This window comes from Tamandua tetradactyla, chromosome 26 (genome assembly GCF_023851605.1).
Source record: "Tamandua tetradactyla isolate mTamTet1 chromosome 26, mTamTet1.pri, whole genome shotgun sequence".
Classification (NCBI taxonomy): Eukaryota; Metazoa; Chordata; class Mammalia; order Pilosa; family Myrmecophagidae; genus Tamandua; species Tamandua tetradactyla.
Window position 1 is genome coordinate 17751507 of NC_135352.1, and position 15383 is coordinate 17766889.

General features: G+C 33.4%; 1 protein-coding gene across 2 annotated transcripts in view; it reads right to left on the reverse strand.

The window, feature by feature from the left end:
• SGCZ (sarcoglycan zeta) overlaps positions 1–15383 on the reverse strand; it is a 528743-nt gene that overhangs the window by 16200 nt on the left and 497160 nt on the right. For both annotated transcript variants that reach the window (XM_077144552.1, XM_077144553.1), the window contains exon 5: positions 8178–8250. In XM_077144552.1, the coding sequence (XP_077000667.1) occupies positions 8178–8250 (73 nt within the window). The remainder of the gene's footprint in view (positions 1–8177; positions 8251–15383) is intronic.

Below are 15383 nucleotides of genomic sequence, written 5' to 3' on the forward strand. Positions count from 1 at the left end.
ACTAGCTTAAGCAAATAAGCTTTTTTTTGTGGCTAAAATATCATAACCATATTACATATATTTGGAGACTTAAAAAACTTCATATTGACCTTCTTTTTCAAGTAATACGATTTCATTGGGTGCACTGACAAATGGATGTATTATATATGAATCTTCTGCTATCAACATCTTAATTATATCTATACTTACATACATACAAATATGTTACTCTAGGACTGTCATATACTGAATAGAGGTTAGAAAATACATTTCTCCACAAATGATGTGCAAACTGTACTTGAGATCTCCATCTAAACTTCAAGAGGGTTAAACTCCATGAATTTGACAATAAGAAAGTTAGTATTTATAGTTAAGCATAATCAGCTCCATTGCTCTTTTAAAGGCATTGAAATTAAGTAGTTGCAGCATCATGATTTTATGCAAAAATTACCATGGCACAAATGGATTTATGCACAAAGTTTCAAAAAAATCATAAATAAAGTTAAAGATCACGTATTACTAATCATGCCAACTAATGAAAAAATGGGTTGATGATTGTACAATACTATATTTCATTGGTATTTTATAAATTAATATTTTCCAAGGCCCTTACTGGAAGCTGGGTGGGTCTAGAAGCTATATTACAAACTGAAGGACAATAGAAAAGCATTCCCTATGTTGAAAGTATTTCTGCATTCTTTAAAGTCATCTAAGTTATTCCCTGGAAGCAGCCTGGGCAATTGAGGTGTAACCTCACTGAAACTTAATTACAATGCATAAGAGTTTTATCAACTCTTATGAGTGAATGAAATCTAGGACTGTGAATAAGAAGCTCATTGGTTCCACATGAATTCAACTTTGTATTTTAAATCCAGTTCATCTCTCTGTGGCTTAGTTACCTAATAAATATAAAACCATAATCATAAACATTTTAAAAATAGTATATTGTAGCAGAAGACAAAACATCATTAGATTTGTCCTTCAAATCTTTCAGTGAGTTACCCATATAATTATAATAATATAATAAAATCTAATGTTTATTACTGAAAAGTTATTCCTAACTAAAATTTGCATAGATTATCTCTTAATCATGCCATCAGTACTGAGAAGTGGACATTCTAATTATCCTTATTTGACCTAGGAAATTCTTGAATCTCACTGTGGTTGAGTTTTTTCCCCAGGATTATGCAGCTAGTGGGTAACAGAGGTAGGTCACAAACTATGAAGCCTCCATTGACATTAGTATTTGATATATTTATAAATTCTTCAAGGGCAGAAATGTATTTTCTTACTCATCAATGAATCCACACTCTATGGGATATGTGGAAGATATTTGGTAGATACTCAGCAAAGTTAAGAATAAGTGAGTCAGTGAAATAGTGAATAATGTCTTAGCAAAATTCCAAGAGTCTGGATTTATGTCGTAACTGAGTCATTATTCTTCTATCATTCAATCAACAAACACTGATTGAGCATTTACCATCTGACAGCCACTAACTAGGTGAAAAAAGAGATGAAGAAATCCTAGTTCTTGGACCTATGGAATTTTTATACCAGATCAATTCCTCTAAATTGGCTTCCCTAGAAATGCATGAGAAGATACAATGGTGTAAATTAAAATAGTAGAACTTCTACTTATACATATTATTTCAAGATTTTTACTTACTATTTGTATGTATGTTTTATAATGCACAAAATATATTTGTAGCCTTTACAAATATATAATCTATAGTTCTAGGTTCTGGATTGGAAATAAAGATTTTTCTTATTAACGACTATGAAAGCTACAGATATTAAATAAAGGATATTAACTTGGACTTCAAATTTAAACTTATTCTATTTTCTATAATTTTATTTTATAATAGCATGAATGAACATTTACATATGTTTTATAGTTGTATCATTAAAAGTTGTTTCACATTCCCATTTTTCCAAAACTTCAGAATTTGCTTGAGAATTTAATATACTTTGCATTTCATCTGTCATTCTCTAGCTTTCAAGAAAGATGTGAAGTCATACTTCATTTCAGAATTCTTTGTATTATTCTTTATTGTATTACTTTAAAAATTTTTTTACACACTTTATTCTATCAGGATAATTTATTTGACATCCTCTATACTAATTTCCAATCACTTCCATGTAGAAAAATTCTCTATGCAATTAATTGACTACCAAGGGACTTATACCTTTACATAATCCCTTGCATCAATTTCCTTCAGAGGTTTTCAACATCCCAACATTTTAAAACTATACAAATATTGTGCAGATGTGAATGTTTAAGTGGATAATATGTAGACATAAGCATCCATATGTTTTGAACTATTTATTTGGACTTGGGAATAGCTAAATCATCTGATGGAAAAACCAAGTGTCATAACTACAAATGAAATAAAAGTAAAAATAGTAGGTGATTTATAGGGGAACAAGGTGTATAGATACCAGTGGGTGCTCAAATGATTTAGAATAATAAATGTTGTAAGTGAATTGAGGGGAAGTAAGGTCTCTTTTGAAAGGGAGGTCTGCATTATTTCAAGTGTTTTAGTACCTATGTTTAAAGTGCATGCTGGATTCTCCCTTCCAGGATGGCAAGTAAAGGCCAAAGAGACAATATTTCCTGTATCTGATACTTTAAACACTGATAAAAATACAAAATCAACAAATAATGGATCTGGAGAGTGAAAAAATCAGGTAGATTCTAGAGGGGAGTCTAAAATTTAGAAGGGAGTGGTATGGGTGGCTTGCATGTTTTTAAGGTTTATAGCCTGACATGGGCTGCGGTTGGAACTATCACTGAAAGTTTGATAGAAAAACAGAGGAAAGAGTATAGAACAATCCTTGCTGTTGGAAAGTGAGGGGTAAACCTCAAAAGGAGAGAGTTACAGGAGTCAATGTATAAACAACCCTGGAGTCAGGCATGTGTGGGGCAGACTCTACAGGAAAGGAGAAAAAAAAGAAAGAAGGGAGGGCCACGGTGGCTCAGCAGGCAAGAATGCTCGCCTGCCATGCCAGAGGACCCGGGTTCGATTCCCGGTGCCTGCCCATGTCCAAAAAAAAAGCTAAAAAAAAAAAAAAAAACAAAGAAGAAAAATCAATTGAGATTTGAGATGCTATACAAAACAAAGAGCTTACAGTTAAGTCCAACCAAATCAGTTGACTGTTGAAATTAAGATCTTTCATAGGAATATAACAAAATTCAAAGATTCCATATCACACATTGACAATGTCAAGGATAACATCCAAAATTCCTCACTATATGAAGAGTTAGGAAAATATAAACCATTCTCTAGAGAAAAGATCATCAATGGAGGAATCCCTGAAATGGCTCAGATGATTAAATTAGAAGACAAAAGAATGAAATTATAAACCAATTATTACTTTATTCAGTGAGGTAAAAAATACTCATTTTAAATATATATCTTAGCAGCTAAACAGAAACTAAAACAAAGAACTTATAAAATTGTAAATTACAATGTTTAAGATAAAATATAACGAATAATCCCAACATAATGGAGGCAAGATGTTTGTGAAGCTGAAGATAGGTTAATAGATACTATTCAATGTGAAGAAATGTGAGGGGCATAAAAAGATGGAATAAAACTAAGGAGGACCACAAGAATTTTATAAGACAAACTATAAATGGGTAATTCTTAAGTCCTCTAGCAAGCGCAAGTCTAGGGACAAAAAGCAGGGTCCGTGTTCCAGCTCCACACAGGTTCAAGGAAGACAAAGAGTACTCTGCACTTCTGATTTGTCTCAGGCTGATCTTTTCACAGGAGAGCTAAACTTGGAAGGAGAACATCAGCCAAAGAAGAGTGAAAGGTGATTTTTGTCTTGATTTGTTTGTTTTGATTAGTTCTTGGCATTCAAGAAAATCTGACATATTGCTTACTGGATACAAACGTTAAGGATCAGATAGGTCAGAAAGAAATCCCAGAGTTAATATCTTGAGTATTAAAATGTACAGTATGCAACAAAAGACTATGAGATAAACAAAAAACAGGAAATGATGGCCCATCCAAAGAAACAAGATAACAATACAGAAACCAACAATGAAGAGGGCCAGATTTTATACTTACTGGCTAGAAACGTATAGAAAAATGATCCTCAATATTCCTAAGGAGATAAGGAAAAACATGGAGAAAGGAATAAGGATATGAGGCAAACAATGAATGAATATTATGCGAATCCATCCAGAGAAATAATGGAGTTGAAGAACTCAATAAATGAAATGAAAAACTCTCCAGGTTAGTTTCAATAGCAGAACAGAGATGGCAGAAGAAAGAATCAGTGATCTCAAAGACAAGCCAACTGAAATGTTACATCGTCTTTCTGAGGAGCAGAAAGACAAATGAATAAGAAAGAATGAACAGAGCCTAAGACCTGTGGGACACGCAAAAGCAATGCCAATGTACATATTATGGGAATCCCAGAAGGGGAAGGAAGTGAGAAAGAGGCAGAAGGAATATTCAAAGTAATTATAGCAGAAACCTTCCCCAATTTAATGAATGACATGAATATACACATTCAAGAAGTCCAAAAATCCTCAAACAGGATAAACTCAGACAGAACCCCACTCAGACATGTAGTAATCAAACTGTCCAAGGTCAATGACAAGGAAAGAGTGCTGACAGCTGCAAGAAAAAAGCAATAAGGGAATGTACGAAGGAATTCAAATAATATTAAGTTCCTATTACTCATCAGAAATCACAGATGCAAGAAGGCAGTGGCATGAAATCTTTAAATTGCTCAAAGAAAAGAACTGCCAACTAAGAATTTTGTATCCAGTGATGCTCTCTTTCAAAAAATGAGGGTGAGATTAAGACATTTCCAGTTTATCAAAACCAGAGGGAGTTCATTACATTTCATTTTATTCATCTCTAAATAATAACTGGCAGTCTAGAAACCTAAACATTTCCATTTTAAAGTATATTCTTATAAGAATGAAAATGATGACATATGCCAACTATACAATTAAATTTAATATATTCTTCTGATTCTAATTCAAAAATTTTATTATTCTCATAATAGTTAATGGAGCCCACAATACATTACCTACTCTTTGAATCCCACTGAATCCCAAAAGACACCTACAATCATTGGCCAAAGTGCATTATGCAATGGGCAGCATCACTTCTCATCACAGAGAACAGAAACATTTTTAAGGTTAATAATTATATCTAAGAAATTGAATTAATTAATCTGAGAAATATAAAAGAATATTGATATTGGACCATTCCAGGAAACATATTGCTATTGCTAACTACAGAATTGTTACTCAGCATGCATTTTTTAGTATTTTTAAATTATAGATCTTTCTATTGCAAAACAGTAATATCTGTTTACATAGGACATCAAAGAAAATCTACATATATAGTTTTAAAAGGCACATGAAGCTAACCCAGAATTTGGCATATATTAAGAATTCACCAACATCAAACATCTGTCGAATACATAAATAATAGAAGTCAATTGCCTTTTTCACATTATCTATATTCTGTATCTATAAATTTTTTCTTGGCAACAACAAAACCAAAGACAAAATGGCTACTCACTCCAAAAAAAACATTTTATTACTTGGTCAACCAATCTCACCTTATTGATTAGAATTAGGTGCTGACTAACAGTACTTCTTATTGCTTTGGAAAGAAAATTGTCAGCAAGACTTGAAAAGATCTCAGACATTCTGCCTTTAATCTTCAGTACATATATGAATAATTGAATACCCCCATCATGACTGTGTTTTGCTTCTGTTTCAGTTTTTGAATATAGATCAGTAACATGCATCCTGGGAGTTGCTGATCTGCTTCCGCACTAGCTGATAAACCTGATTTAACTCAGTGTTTAAATAATTGATGAATCATTGGGAAAATACAGAAACAATATATACTAGTGATAATTTAACTTATATTCACACTTATGAATTTTAAGACACGTCGGCAAGCTAATTAAAATAGCATTTGGCTCTCATTTCTCCTTTGGCAAAAGACTTCAAAGTGAAAATTGCAAAATGAGGACTTGTAAAAATTTTAGAATTAAATTGTTTCCTTTATAACATCATAATTTAAACAATTTTATTGAACCAATCAGTAATTTCTGATATCTATATATTAAAACAAAATGCAAAAATGATTGGAATTGATCCTTTTCACATGTGTCATGGTAATAGAATAGCAACTTCTGTTATATTTCTTATATCACATTTATTTAGTTAGTTTCCCATTAATCAATTTTGCTAAGTTTAGTAATTCAATTTAACAAATATTTATCAAACACTATCAGATGAGACAGAGTGCTTCCTGCTATAAATATAAACAAGAAGATTTAGCTTTTGTTCTCAAGGAACTCACAACCTTGTTAGGTGGAGAAGTATGAAATAAACATTGAAAGATCTTTGAACTTCTGAGGAAAGAGCCATAAATAAGGATGCTAGCACGCTATATGATGCTATCACTGCATATTATTCAACCTTCCAAACTCCCTGGGATTCCAATACAGCATAAATAATCATTATTTTGCTTTTATAGAAAAACGTGGTGATCACATGAAGAGGCCACCTTTCCTATATTGTTCCCTGACCCACCTGAATTTGTTTTATCCTAATACTGAGAAATTGAGTTATTTAGAAAATTTTACCATGGAACTACAAAGGTCTTCAAAATTACTGTTATGAAAGTATTGCTTCTAGCATTATGAATTTAAAGTGTATTTTTCTGTTTTCATTTGAACATTTTCCCCATTCAACAAGTGATATTTATGGAATACAATTATTTTACTTATTATTTTGATATTGTTTTCCAGGACAGGGACCCTGTCTCTCAGGCTGATACTACAATCCAACTTTCAAAGTGATTTTTTAACGTGTGATTTAGTTTTTATATCACTGTTATTATATTTTTATATCACTATAACTGTTTTAGAAAGTAATTTACCTATCAGAAATGAACACTTAACACATCTTCAAACCCCTAAATTTTAGCTCATTTACTGAATTAAGGACGTCCATGGAACAGTTACTAGATTTTAATATTTTAACTTATTACCAGTCGCCATGATTATACCAGGAGAATTGCCTAGAATGCTGTCACCTCATAATTTTCTTGAGTAGAGGGGCTTTTCAATATAACTTTATTAACTGCTGCCTTTTTCTCATTACTGATTACATTGGCTTCCTTTCTTATTTCCTGTGCTGGTTTGAAAAGGTTTATGTACCCTAGAAAAGTCATGCTTTAATCCTAATTCAATCTTGTGGAAACAGCCACTTCTCCTAAACCTTATTTAGCACTGTATACTGGAAACTTGATTAGATTATCTTCCTGGACATGTGTCTCCACCCATTCCAGGTGGGTCTTAATTAGTTTACTGGAATCCTATAAGAGAAGAATTAGTTTGGAGAATACAGCAGAACAACAGAGCCATGAGAAGCAGAGAGTCCACCAGCCGGCGACCTTTTGAAGAAGAAGGAAAATGCCTCCCGGGGAGCTTCACGAAACAGGAAGCCAGGAGAGGAAGCTAGCGGATGACATCATGTTTGTCACATGCCTTTCCAGATGAGAGAGAAACCTTCACCGTGTTCGCCCTGTACCTTTTTACTTGAGAGAGAAACCCTGCACTTCATCAGCCTTCTTGAACCAAGGTATCTTTTCCTGGATGCCTTAGATTGGACATTTCTATAGACTTACTTTAATTGGAACATTTTCTCAGCCTTAGAACTGTAAATTAGCAACTTATTAAATTCCCCTTCTAAAAAGCCTTTCCATTCCTGGTATATTGTATTCTGACAGCTAGCAAACTAGAACATTTCCTCTTACATAATACCCCTGGCCATGTATAGCTTTCTCCTGCTCTCTGCTTCCCTTTTCTTTAATGCCTCTGCATATCATGTTTCATTATCCATGCCAGATTTTCCAAAATCTCTCTTTTTTTTTTTAAATAATATTCCCCTCAACTTCCTTTATAAGTGCCTTTTGCACACATCTCCTTTCTGACAGATTTCTTTTTAAATATGGAGAAAAAAAACAGAGAAAAGGTTAAAATTATCATTCTACTTTTTTTTCCCTCAACCAAATACCTGGCTATTCATTTGCCATGCAGCTAGGTATTCAAGTATTTGGCTTGTTTTCCATTTCAGTTGTTTATGTATTGAGGAAAATCAATAGTGATGGAAACAATGACACAGGTACAAAAGCACAAGCACTCACCTGAGATCTTGGGAAGGCTCTGCTCTAATGTGCGGCGTCTCTACAGAGTGCCCAAATACTGCTCCCTCAGTACCTGGGGGTAACATGAATACATCAGTCAGTACAGAGAGTTGACAGACATGGTGGATTTTATTTCCATTTATAGACATAAAAAACACCTCTTATTAAAGCAGAAAAATTGGAAACAGGAGTACAGAAAATGAAAGAGAAAAATAGGAAGAGTACAAGATGTTGGATGTTAGACTAAGAGCAAAAGGAACTTTTGATGCAGAGCTTCCTCAGCCCCGTCTACAGTGTTCTTGGCAGATCCAAGGACCCAGATATGAACTAATTGCCATACTAGCTAGTATTGTATCCTCTAGACGGTGCTGCTGATAACACCCTCCCCTGCCAGCATCTCACTTTGCCTGATGTATGCACCTGTACATCAAAGGAAAGTACCTCAGCAATCTATCATAGCCCAAGTCAACAAGCCCCCATCCAATCAAGGGATAATGCAACACCTGGTGGGCACCCTCCCCTTCTGGCATCACTTTCCCTTTAAAACACAATTCCCAGAACAAAGAGTTGGGGCCATTTTTCTAACTTCCGCAGACCTTTGTGTCAGTGGCTCCTGCTTCTTGCGCTCTCTTCCCCATAAATCTGTTAAGCTTTGACTTGCTGTCTCCTGTGGAATCCTTAATGACCCCGTGTCTAACACAAGGTAGTAAAGACCCTATGAATTTAAACCTAAAGATTATTTTATTAACCACTTCTAAGGTTATAGCATATGTAAAAGTTCAGAATGAGTGAGAATTTTCAGCCTTTGATCAAAGAAAAAAGACAGTTCCCCTTAATCTACATAATTTTCTGGTTAGGTGAAATTGAGGGAGGGATAGTTCAGAATATTCAGTTCTGTGTTTGTTTGTTTTTTATAAATTGCAGGACATAAAGGAAAATGTGGCAGTTGAGTTCCAGTAGGACATATTATTAATTATTTAAAGATATATGTCATAATGCATGTAGCAATCCACCCACCCATGTTTCCATCTTTAGTTATAGTGATGATGAAGTGGTGGAGAACATATCATGTTACTTTGATCTTTCTGGAAGTAAAACTCTATCTAAAACCATGAACTGTTTTAACTCCCTTCATTATAGTTTATTTGATACATGGGGGTCATAGTTATTTGAAGAGTTTATGCACTTTAACACTCTTTCTCAGACAATTGAATGGCACGCTAAACTTTCATTACTAACTCCATTTTATTTTCTAGATTCCCTGAACCTTTCCATAATTTAACTAAGCAATATATGATGTTTTCCCTTTTCAAAAATCAAGTGAAAAGACTTTAAAATTTTTTAAAGAAGATGACAAAATCTTTTGTGGCATTTTTTTTGTGTGTAATTTTACATAAATATTTTTTATGTTTCCTTTTGAAATAAAAATTATTTTCTGTTGGTCTGGTATTCTTCAGACATCTTGGTATGAGAAAACTGTCTGCACCATTGATGATTTCAAACTTCGCTTAACAGTATAATATAATAAAGGAGTACAAAGACTAAAGTTATAGGGGAATGTAAGGGTAGTTCAGTGGTAGAATTCTCGCCTGCCATACGGGAGACCTGTTCGATTCCCAGCCCATGTACTTTCCCCCAAAACTGAGCAAACAAATAATAGCAGAAAACTCAACCAAGCAAAAATTCAACAAATGGTGCTGCAATAATGGGATACTCATATGGAAAAAGAATAAAATGTGACTCCTCCATATAGCCTACCCACACATGCAAAAATCCTTAAAAACAAAAAGACTAGAGCTACAAATAGATGGGCTTCTACTTAATGTGAGTAACCATATAAAATATATTCATTTAAAACAAATATATTAATTTAAGAAATGAAGACATTACCATTAGGAAATTAGATCCAACATTTAAATTCCTTAAATATAAGTGGCTATATAGGGGGAATGTATTGGAATAATAAAGACTACATAAATCAGGATTGGCAACCTTAATCCTGAATCACAGAGGAAAAGATTTCTTCCAAGCCTGTAACACAGATCTATCGATATTATGAATTTCTGCAGGCAAATTTATAAAGTAAATTCCTAAGATTACAGATTTCAGTTTATAAGTTAAAAGCTGTTGGCATTTGTTGACCTCTTACTGGGATTCAGCAGTTTCTTTTTACTTTTTCTAAAAAAAGGGTCTAGGGTGTGGTGCAACGGTGACTCAATGGCAGAGTTCTCTCCTGCCAAGTTGGAGACCCGGGTTTGATTCCCAGTGCCTGCCCATGTTAAAAAAAAAAAAAAAAAATTGACAAAAAAATAAAAAAGGGTCTATAGGGCACAAAGTACTATTAACTGTGTTTACAAATTTAGAGCAATTATTTCTTTAAAATGTATGTTCCTTTGATATTTTCTAAGAAACTTTATTTCTGCACGTGGAAAATCCTTTAAGATGGGTCTTTAAAAGAAAATTAAGAGTTTTGGGTAAATTTCAATTTTGTGATTGTGGTCGAGGCGGTATTTAAAAGAATAGCTCAAAGTGCAAATTTACATATCTCAAGGAAAAGCTCGTTTGGCATTTTAAAAACAATATATGATTGCAATAATAAAAAACGTATTTTTTCCAGCAATCATATACTATCTGAAAGTAGACCACCACCAAAGGTTTAACTTTTGTGGGTTAAAAACTGATAGAGGACACACTCTAAATTTCAATATAAAAAATGCTGATTTTATAAAAAGAGTTTGTGAGGAAACAAATGTATAATCACAATATCTAAGGGGCTAAAGTGAAAACTAAATAAAAACAAATAACTTACTGCAGGCCTTCCAATAATGAGAAAATTTACCACTACCTTTCTTATTTTCATACAAGAATAAGCCAAAGGGAAAACAATTAAGGAGTAACAAAGATCATCTTAAAGGGAATCAGTAAGGGAAAAATAGAAATCACCAAAGACAGGCAAGCACTCTCAGCATAAAAAAAAAAAAAAAATCCATGAATTAGGAATTTTTACAAATGTTAGACTATCAATAGGGTTGCCAAATGTAGCAAATAAAAAAATAAGACACTGAGTTAATTTTGAATTTCAGCAAAACATCAAATCATGTTTTAGTGTAAGCATGCAATAGTTATAGAGGATATTTATACAGAGTGATTTGTTATTTAGCTGAATGTCAAAATTAACTCTTCATTATGGATTTTATTTGGCAAGCTTCACCATTAGTTAACATTTATTGGTACAAAGAGTACAGATCTGATTTGTCATAATTTCACTTCATTTCAGGAAAACAAGGAACACATTATGAATTTCCACATCATAAGCTATAGAAACAAAAACGAACAGATATAAAAAAAGGACAAAAAAGGAAAATAGTGTAGACATTCATTTAATATGCATGTTACAACTTCTGAATAAATAAATGCTTTCATTGTTATTGTAAGGGGCTAATGGATCCAAGTTTCATTCCTGCTTGATCATATAGGTGTTAAAAGATGCTTTAGATGATTTAAAGTGACTGATCTTCTAAGGCTGTTAACTATTGTAATGGTCAGGAAAGTGAGGCAATCAAACTTCATGGTCAAAAAAATACTGAATCCCATTCACATAATTTCTAACTTCACAACATAAGAATAAAAATGTGTTCTTGAGGTTGCATTTCAACTCTCTGAAGAGAGTTTGAGACATAAGCTAGGATGCTACCCCTTTACCAATTCCTAAACATAAAAGACCCCTCCAAAATGCACATGCATACAATAAAAAAAAGATACTAAAATTAACTTTAAGTATCTCTCCTGATGTGCTTATCTATGTTCTAAATTCAATGAGTACTCTAAGCTACTCACTATCAATCCGTAGGCAGCCATTTCATTTTTAGGGAAGTCATTCACACAAGAACAAGCAACCCAGTACACCCAGATTCCTCCATGACTTTATAGTAACTGAAGAAAACCTCACCAAATGTCTGTGAAATGTAACATCTTTTGAGGCATCAGCTTCACGAAATCTACTGCAGGTAATTTCAGATTGAATTTTAGGGTGTCATTGGCTACAGTGTGGGAGGTGAGGAATTTACATGGAAATAAAGCAAAGATACATTCATGCTTTGAAATAATAGCTCTACATAAAATATTCCATCTATCCTCACAAACATTTTTAATGTAGGTAGATAATCTATTATTTATATGCAAAAATAAGAAAGCTCTAATCAGAGAAATTTAATTTCATTGATGAATTGAGGCTAGAACTTTGCCATTAGGCTTTCCTTATGTATACACTATGCACTTTCAAATAAGTAAATTTTGGAAACAACCTCAGCTCTTTCAATCTTACCTTAGTGACTTTGGTCAAATTATGTAATCTTTCCAAATTTCTGTTTCCAGAGATATAAAATAAAAACAGCAAGGCCATCCTTACAGTTTTGGGATATTTTTTTCTTAAATTGGATACAAATGAACCTGGTTCATGGTGACAGTTCAATATTCTTAAAATCCCTCTGTCTGGTCCCTCCCTTTTCTCTTATTAAACCACGTCAGTCACAGAAGATTTCACCATTGTGTCGGTAGAAGTGATGGCCCAAAATGAGTCCTCTTGTTATTATATGAAATCTCTCTTCCCAGGAGTTTCATAAGTTCAAACAACATAGTCTCATGCCGAATTTTAAAATCTGAAATTAGTACACCAAAAGAGGTTCTTAAATGTTAACTGGTAAGTTCATTTTATTAATCAAAAATCTCTTCAAATAATCAAGAAATTTACTAACATAGTTACTTGTGTCCTGGATAAGATTAACAACTGCTCAAAAGAGCTCTGAGGCAGCAGTTTCTTATGACAGATTTAAATTATGTACAGCATGATCTCAATTTTAATTGAACTTCATTTTAATGCTTCAAACTTTCAGGAGAAATGGAAAAAAAAATAGTAGGTCATTTACTAAGGTGTATGGCTGTGATTTTTCTATGTTCAATACTTTTCTGCACAGGATATATATCATTGCATCATTTGAATAATTGGAGCAAGTAGAACAGTCTTTACTAGGGTATTAGAATCCATTTAAAAAAAACAGATGAAAAGTTTGAAACCTATCGAAAAATAATACAAGAGATAACATTGCTTAAAATATTTAATCTTCTCTATGAGAAATGCTAGCTATTGAATTGGTAAAAATTTAAATCTTCTAACAATTAACTCAAAGAACTTAAAAGGGGAGGAGTTTGAGTTATGATAGCCATATATTCCCGTATCTAATCTGCGGAATTTTTAGTAGACCTATAGTAAAATAATGTAATGAATTGAATAACATTTTATAAATTATAACCTTTGACTCTATTTGAGGGCAGGGTCATATTCACTCCTATAGTTCTACTGCCTAGCACTTTATCTAGCATAGCATAGACATTCATTAATATGTATATTTAAAGAAGTTGGATACATGAATGTGTTCATTGTTTGTGTAACTAGATGGAGGACAAAGCAATATCAGAACTCTAGTTAGGAAGAGAGCTGACTTTGCTGGCCTCAGTAAATACTTCCAACTAAAGTTTCAAAGAAAAGGCCAAGTTGATTATCAGAAAGTAGGAAAAAGAAAAGAGAGAAAGAGGAGAACAATGGAACCAAGAAAGGGTTGGGCACCTCAAATTAAGGAGGCCAGAGGGGAGAAGGGACATCTAAATTATCTATTTTTTTAATTTGCCTTTGATTCTGCCATAATGCAATTTCTGTTGAGCTTCCTTTTTAACTAAAACTACCATGATCATGGAATTTTTGTGAATTTTTTTTTTGAAGTAGAAAAATGAAGGGAATGAATTTCCCATTCATATTAACAGCATACAGAAGAAACCATCTTCTCTTGGCAAGCTAAAACAATTCCTACACTGAAAAAGAGAAGAGGTTTAGGGCAAATCCATCTTTATCTCAAGGGTCAGGAATATTTTTATTGATTTGCTACCTTCAAACTTGATCCTGCTCTACTATATACATACAAATTTTTTGAGAAATCTTCACACTTTGCTTTCTTTTTCCTCCCCATCCCCCAATCTAAATTTGCAAAGTAGCAGATTGGACAGGAAATAGTTCCATTTTATTACCAATCTGCCTCTAATTCTTTCTTTGAAATGTAAAATAGGTCCTGAAAAATGTGACCAGTAAAGTATCTTCAATTCTAGAGTCCATAGTTCTATATTGTTTTCAAATATGTCAAAGCATTTACACTAGGAGTAAATTCAACCAAAAGACTTAAAAACAATAGCCATATTTTGGCAATTGTGATTAATGCCACCACAAACGTCAGTGTGCAAGTACTTGTTCAAGTCCCTGCTTTCAATTCTTTTGGGCATTGTTCTAGTTTGCAAGCTGCCAGAATACTATAGACCAGATATGAAACAGCTTTTAAAAAGAATTTAATAAGTTGCAAATTTACACTTCTAAGGACATGAGAATGTCAAAATTAAAGCAAATCTATAAAAATGTCCAAATAAAGGCACCAACAAGAGGTTACCCTCACTCAAGAAAGGCCGATGAAGTTCACGGTTTTTCTCTCTCAACAGAGAGGCACATGATGAATATGGTGACATCTGCTAGCTTTCTCTCCAGGCTTCTTATTTCATGAAGCTCCCCCAGGGGCATATTTCTTCTTCATCTCCAAAGGTCTCTGGCTGTGTGGTCTCTTGTGGTTCTTATGGCTTTGTGGCTTTCTCTAAAATGTTTCCTTTTTAAAGGATACCAGTAAACTGATCAAAACCCACTGGAATGGGTGGAGTCACATCTTCCTCCAACCAAAGTTAAATAACCACAATTGGGTGAGTCACATCTCTGTGGAGATAATTTAATCAAGTCTCCAACCTGCAGTACTGAATAGGGATTAAAAGAAATTGCTTCTTCCACAAGATGGATCATGATAAAAATGTGGCTTTTCTAGGGTAGGTACATAAACTTTTCAAACCAACATAGGCATATACCAAAAAGTGGGATTAATGAGTCACATGATAATTCTATATTCAGCATTCTGAATAAGTATCAAACTGTTTTCCACAGTGGCTGCACCTTTTACTGTCTCACCAACAATGAAACAGTGTTTCTATTCCTCCCCATTCTTTCCAACACTTATTTTCTGTTTTTTTTGTTGTTGTTGTTTAATATTTCCAATTCCAGTGGGTGTGAAGTGGCATCTCATTGTGGTTTTCATTTATATTTCCCTAACGGCTAATGATGTTGAA